Below are 7,500 nucleotides of genomic sequence, written 5' to 3'. Positions count from 1 at the left end.
TTTAATATCACTGTTGTTTGTAATTGACGGTTGGTAATAATATAGTAAAAATATTGGCATTAAGGGTCGTTGAATGTTAAACTAATCCAATCGCTGGGGTTCTCCTGACATGGTAATTTCAGCCTTCTATGAGAATATACCCACAAGTGTTTGGCTAAGATTAGTTATTCTTCCATGTGTATTCCATATTATTAAGCAGACATAGCATCTTTACCTCTGAGAATGTGCCTGTCTATATATGTGTGTGCGTGCGTGCGTGCGTGCGTGTGTATATGTATATGTATGTCTGTATATATATATATATATATATATATATATATATATATATATATATATATATATATATATATATATATATATATTACTCTGATCTTCTGATCTGCATTTATAGGAATGTCTGCCCATTGAGGTTATGGCATAGTGGTCTCTACCACAGTGGTACACAGCATGCTATGCGATAACCCCATGGCAGTCATCATTCATAGAAATGCCATATTAATATATACGTACTATACATACATCGGTATATCTAGATATATCCAGTACTAATGTGATTTAAAGAGCATATTCGTTTATCAGGGATTAGGTTAATATCTCCAATCCCCTGCTGTATTCGGTGAGTCCATGTGCTTTACACAGAAGGATCTGAAATCTGCTTATAGATCTGTGCACCAGTGAATTACATACGTAAACTTTTGACCCTTCCACTTCTTGACCCCAAGGACCATGATACGGTACTAACAAGCCCCTGTCAGGCTGCCCTGGGGCTGCAGCAGACGGACTGTATGTATCTTCCTCTCTTTCTCTTGTTCTTTTATGTAATAGCATTTTTTCTTATATAATTGTCGGTAAATTAATTAATAAACTGCAGCATACATTTACAGGGAGTCTAAGAGCTGTAATATGCAAGTATCTCACTTATACAAGGATATAATATTTCCTCCAAATCAAATGCATACAGTTTACTGATACAAAGTATTTTTATAAAGTATCATAGATATCAAATATAGTATGGATAAGAAAAGACATCGGATGTTTTTTTTTTTTCTTTAGGCAGAGGAATCAGCAGGGCGGCCATTGTATTATGACCATAAACTGTCTGTGAACCTGGTCTGAAGCGGGCTCTGCTGGCCATTATTGGGTACTGCAGGTCACTGAATCTGCAGACACAATTACCCTGACTGCAATGAACTTCGCCCCTCTTCTTGTGCAGAATCAGTAGAAATCTCCAGATTTTTTAAAGATACCTTTGTCTGAACTGGACTGTAGATGAGAGGGATAAATGCTGTTATTGCACTGATCCACAGGAATGCACATATCTGATAGCCATTCATTCGTTGTCATAATAACTACATGTATTATTACAGTTCATCTAGTATCAGAATATAGTGTCGGTGTCCTGCATTGGCTCAGGGACAGTGACCCTTGCGGGTAACCATTCCCGACAGTGGAGTATGAGCTCTGGTTGGTTCTGTTCTCTGCACCAGACTGCTGACCTCGCAATGATCCCTCTCTCTATGAATAATTGATGGGGTATGTGCAAGGCTTCTCCTATTCAGAATGCAAACCCCATTATCCTGCCAAAATGGCGATTTAATCGTTTAGAATAGCTGCGCTTTTTCAGCTCATTTGTGCCCCTTTGCTTTTCATTTGATATTCCTAATTAAATCGCTTAGCAGATTTCCATCACCTACTTACTTACCAGCAAATAAAACATTTCACTCCACAAACTTCCCCGCATTAAGAGGAAAAGGGATAGTTTGGTAATTACAGAAACGTGAATTCTCAGCAGAATGATGATGATCGAGGAAAGGTGAAGGAGGGTTCAGGGTACAACAGGCAGCCCGTGGGGTGAAAAGTGCAAAGAGCTGCTGCAGCAGCAGTGACGCACTGTGCCCACGACTGCAGTCCCCTAGAATATTCTTTAGAATTTACCAAAATTGGATAAATATTTATTACTAAGGCAAATCACAATTTTAAGTATATAAATAAGATGTAAGACAAAAAAAAAGTGCAAAGAACAATAATTCAATAGGAAAAAAAAAGAAAGAAAGAAAACAAAAAAAAAAAAAGAAAAAGAGAGAAAGAAAGATGGATAGATAGTTTAGATACATATGTGTACACACACACACAAACACAACAATAATTCTGACACACACAGACTACATAGGTACACAGATAGATAGATAGATAGATAGATAGATAGATAGACAGACAGACAGACAGACAGACAGATAGATAGATAGATAGATAGATAGATAGATAGATAGATAGATAGATAGATAGATAGATAGATAGATATGGGATAGATATGGGATAGATATATAGAGGAAAGATAGATATTAGATAGATATATATATGGGATAGATAGATAATAGATAGATATGGGATAGATAGATAGATAGATAGATAGATAGATAGATAGATAGATAGATAGATAGATATGGGGTAGATAGATAGATAGATAGATAGATAGATATTAGATAGATAAATAGATGTGAGATAGATGCATAATAGATAGATAATAGATAGATAGATAAGAGTGGAGATATGTGTGTACTCACACTAATAATTCAGACACACATATACACACATTTCTACAAGACACATTCTGTAAGAATTTATTTTGTAGGATTATATCTCTTCATGGCTATAAAATAAATCACCTTTATTTGGACATATTTAAATCTGTGAAGAGCAAAAGTTGAAGCAAACAGTGAGCCAGTGACAAGCATTTGTGTCTGTGCAGCCATATCCCGTCTTCCTGTTTATTCTAGAGCACACCATCCTCATGAAGCAGTGCACCTACAGATCTCTCACCCTCCCTTCCCCCCAGACTCCCCTCATTCTGCAATCTCTGCCGCAATCATCTGCAGTCAGGGGGATTGGGATCTTCAATATACAATTGCAATTTCAGTCTACTAAACTAAACTATAAACACAGAAAAAAATTGAATGTAAGAAACTCTATTCATCCACCGATTTCAGCACAGTATTCCTATTGTAATTTGACTCGCTAAACGACTCCCATAGATGATTCGTCATCTGTAATTCACTACTAAATCCATTTCTCTTGACACATAGTGAGGTGAACTTTAAGAACACGATAGAAGCCACAACAGATGTTGCATCTGCTAATTAACTGAAAATACCTTATCAACATGTAGTCATCTAAATGTGTTTTACCCCAGCCCAAATCTTTCACATCTTACCAATATATTAAATTTTTTTTATCTATTATAGCACACAATCTTATCAGCTGAAGTATTTATAGATGATTTTATTGTATCCAGTTATAAGAAAAGGATGATAGTGTTTGACACACAAACACAGGATACAATCGAATCTTTCACATCCTCTATCTATCTATCTATCTATCTATCTATCTATCTATCTATCTATCTATCTATCTATCTATCTCATATCTATCTATCACATATCTATCTATCTATCTATCTATCTATCTATCTATCTATCTATCTATCGATCTATCTATCTATCATCTATCTATCTCATATCTATCTATCTATCTATCTATCTATCTATCTATCTATCTATCTATCTATCTATCTATCTATCTATCTATCTATCTCATCATTATTTGTAACCTTCCACCAATCTCATCATTATTTATCTGCGACAATACATTACATTTTTTTTTGCATTAACATTGTTTATGTTTAGAATTAACTATTTATGCTATAGTAGTTTCCATTGTATAACACTTTATCTATATATCGCACATGCAATTTGATCGATCGATCCTCGTCACATCTGCAAGCGACCCACACACTTCCAGACTATTGTGCCTTCAGTAGTATCATTAATCACGATGCCTCCTTTTGATTATTTGCTCCATTGCGTTACACATGCAGCGAATATAATATGGTGGCATTAGTGTAAATATCGGGCATATATCTATAACACTTACTGTTTTAGCCGCCAGCTCCTGGGTCCTGTGCAGTGAGCAGGAAAGCTGCAGTGTGTGTGTCAGTCCCTGTAGCAGCTCATCTGCTGCAATCCTCCCTGGCTGCGTCCCTCACAAGCCAGTTAAACTGTCACTTAACATTGTGGAGAATGTGAAATATATTGTACATTGTCAACTCCCTAAAACCATAAACCTAAGTTTATGGAGCTCACGTGACTTTTGAGAGCCAGTGAGGGGGTATCTGTCTGAGGTCTGGGCCATTTTTACGATCTAACTTCTAGATAAAACCGTACCCATTTGACATGTAAATGTCATACCTACTTTGGGTGTAGTTTGCCTCTACTAAAATAGCACTAGGGATGGGGACGTCAGCCTGCCCTCTCCTCGCCAGCAGGCCTAGCAGAGCTGGGGTAAGTGGATCATCTCTGATCATCTCTGACTTGGTTTTCACTAGTTGTTACACAAACTTATTGAGCATCTTGTGTTTTGGATGTGTGACCAGAATGTTTCTCAATATGTGCAAGGGTGGAGTGAAAGTGCTTTGCTAGTTTGGGAAGTTTTCAGAAACTTTTTTATAACTTTTCCATCACTATAAATCGATTCGATTGATCTTGACGATAAATATTTGTTTGACCTCCTTCTAAGTGGTACTTGTTCTATATAAATATTTACATATACATAAGGTATACATATGATTATATCCTTACATTGAGGCGATCAAAAGATACAATGCGCCATAAGGAAAAGTAGGAAACAGACAAGACACATCTGACAAATAAGAGAAACCTTTCTTTTTAATATGAGTACAAATACAACAATGGTTTGGCAAATCCCCAGGGCAGATAGACAATACAGGTACCGGCAATAGACAAAGCCAAACATGTCACTCACTCCCCCAACACTTACTGCTGTGATAGTAGCTTCAGTCTATACCTTGTCACAAGATAACACTTTATCACACAAGATAACACTTTATCAACACACAAACTACCAAGCAAGAACACAGAGCTGACAATTACATTTATACATAGGGGGTTTAGTGCATCAATAACACCTACCTGTCCGGGACCAGAGTGAGACCTGTAAACCATTCACCAACATTTTGTTTTATTATTACTATTATTATTATCATTAATTATAAATAAGTTACAACACTGAGGACCTGGATGGACCTGGATGAACATGCCATGTAATCCATACAAAGCAGCATTTCCTTACAGTCACAAACATTGCACGACACGGCGACTGAGCGCAATGTACACAGCTAGAAATGAGGAAAGGATGGGGGGATCTGGGCAGGAGCCCCCAATGTCCTCCTGGAGGTGCCCAGCAAGTGCCACCAGCGGTGTCCACCATGGCAGCTAAGGGTGCAGTCCTGGCGTCCTCGCCTCCACTGGTCAGGGCTGGAAGGCGCTGCCTGCTGTGGCCAGACTCATACTTTTCAGCTTGTTATCTTTTTTCCATTTCATCCTCCGGTTTTGGAACCAAATCTTGATCTGGCGCTCGGATAGGCACAACGCATGTGCGATTTCTATGCGTCTCCTGCGGGTCAGGTATCTATTAAAATGGAACTCCTTCTCCAGCTCCAGGGTCTGATAACGGGTGTAGGCTGTCCTCGCCCTCTTCCCATCCGGACCTGTCATATCTGCACGGTGAGGAGAGTGGTTAATAATTGTAGGAGTCTGGCATTAGCCACCTGTGCACACTGCTGCCTCCTACAAGCCGACTTTACTCGCACACTCCCCGACTTTTCTGCTCTGCCGTCATTACTGCTATCAAATCTATGTTCTCCCTTATTCTACTGTCTTTACACTTTAAATCTGCAAAGGACCCACTGCTGCCCCCCACTTAAAAATGATATTGTTTTCATTACGAAATGCCCCTATTATTTCTTCTGTCGTCCTTGCGCTTTCCATTTATTTCCTAAAACAGACCTTATGGATTCAGTCCCTAGAAATAACTCTACATTATTTTATCAAGTGCCCCCCCACAAATCTAACAATGCAACTGCCCCAACAAATCTACAATCCAACTGCCCCCACAAATCTAACAATATAACTGCCCCCACAAATCTACAACTGCCCCCACAAATCTACAACTGCCCCCCACAAATCTATAATACAACTGCCCCCCACAAATCTATAATACAACTGCCCCCACAAATCTACAATACAACTGCCCCCACAAATCTACAATACAACTGCCCCCACAAATCTACAATACAACTGCCCCCACAAATCTATAATACAACTGCCCCCTACAAATCTACAATACAACTGCCCCCCACAAATCTACAATACAACTGCCCCCACAAATCTACAACTGCCCCCACAAATCTATAATACAACTGCCCCTAACAAATCTATAATACAACTGCCCCCCATAAATCTATAATACAACTGCCCCCAAGAAATCTACAATACAACTGTTCCATCAAAACTACAATCCAACTGCCCCCCATAAATCTATAACACAAAGCTTGCTGCCCTCCATATTTTCTGCACCGTCCCCCATGCATTTGTCCCTTCCCTACTCTTGATGTTGTCTTGCCCTGCACAGCCCTGAGTTCTCCCACATGTTGCCCAGCCTGCGGGCACCCACAGCCCTGTGTCACCCATTCTCCTCCTGTCACCCCTCCGTTCTTCCCCTCTCCCCAGCTGTAGCTTGGGTGCTATCTCTTGGCCTATCTGTGTAAGATCAGACCCAGGACAGCCTCCACCCTGCGCTCGTTTGTGAGACATTTCCTAGCCCAGCTCGGAGTTTGATCCTGCTAGATCCCCGCCGATCCCTGCTCTGTGCGACATCGCCCATGGTGCCACCATAGTAGGACAGCTGCCATGGGGCACCCAGGGCGAGGAGCTGCACGGACAGCTGTGAAATGGGAAATAAAAAGCAGCAGCGGTACCGTGATTGATGTGCAGCTTCCTCATCCAGGGGAATATCTGCGGGCTCTGTCCGTCTGCAGTGGTCGCTCCCGGGGGGCTGCACTCGTGCTGTGTCCGGGCGGCGCTGCTGCCTCCTCTTGGGGTGGCTTCCTCTGGCTCTGAGGACGCGCTGGTCTCTTCTGCCTCTGGGAAGTGACCGCTGCTGGAGGTGGTCGGCTCCGGGGGGATCTGCTCGCTCTTCGCCTCTGGGGAGGACAGGGGGCAGCTGGAGGCGGCTCGGTACCCGCTCTCCTGGGCTGGGAAGCCGTCTCCATAGTGGCCGCCGCCGGTAGCGCTCCCCCGGCTGACGCTCAGGTCCATGCCATTGTAGTTGTAGGCACCATAAGAGGTGGGCTGCATGCTGCCTGCCTCCCTGTACGAACCGTTCACATTGCTGCTGCCGCCAGTGCCATAATTTAACACCTGGTAGTCGGGGCCATTAGAATAGCGCCCTGAGAACGAGTTCACAAAGTAGGAACTCATTTGGGTGAATTTGGAGGCTTGATTTGTGGATCACCCCGCGACTCACGATTTATGATGTATTAATGAATTATAGCAATGCACTGTACTTCGTTTTTGCTATGTATGCGGCCAAATATGGGGGTGTGGGTGCGTTTGGAAATCACGTGCTTTTGTTGACCAGTCGTAA

The 7,500-nt window shown here is 41.4% G+C and overlaps 2 protein-coding genes across 2 annotated transcripts in view; both read right to left on the bottom strand.

Annotated features, from left to right (window-relative positions):
• HOXB3 (homeobox B3) overlaps window positions 1-7,500 on the bottom strand; it is a 46,644-nt gene that overhangs the window by 31,400 nt on the left and 7,744 nt on the right. The gene's annotated exons all lie outside the window — the stretch shown is intronic.
• Window positions 4,711-7,473, bottom strand: HOXB5 (homeobox B5). The gene is made up of 2 exons (XM_077257684.1): window positions 6,833-7,473; window positions 4,711-5,572 (listed from the first exon to the last, which is right to left on the bottom strand). The coding sequence occupies exons 1-2, from the start codon at window positions 7,332-7,334 to the stop codon at window positions 5,325-5,327; spliced, it is 750 nt and encodes a 249-aa protein (XP_077113799.1). The 5' UTR covers window positions 7,335-7,473; the 3' UTR covers window positions 4,711-5,324.

The sequence above is a fragment of the Ranitomeya variabilis genome, chromosome 4 (assembly GCF_051348905.1).
Source record: "Ranitomeya variabilis isolate aRanVar5 chromosome 4, aRanVar5.hap1, whole genome shotgun sequence".
In the NCBI taxonomy this organism is placed as follows: Eukaryota; Metazoa; Chordata; class Amphibia; order Anura; family Dendrobatidae; genus Ranitomeya; species Ranitomeya variabilis.
Note: the sequence above shows the minus strand (reverse complement) of the source record. Positions and strands in the feature narration are given on the sequence as shown.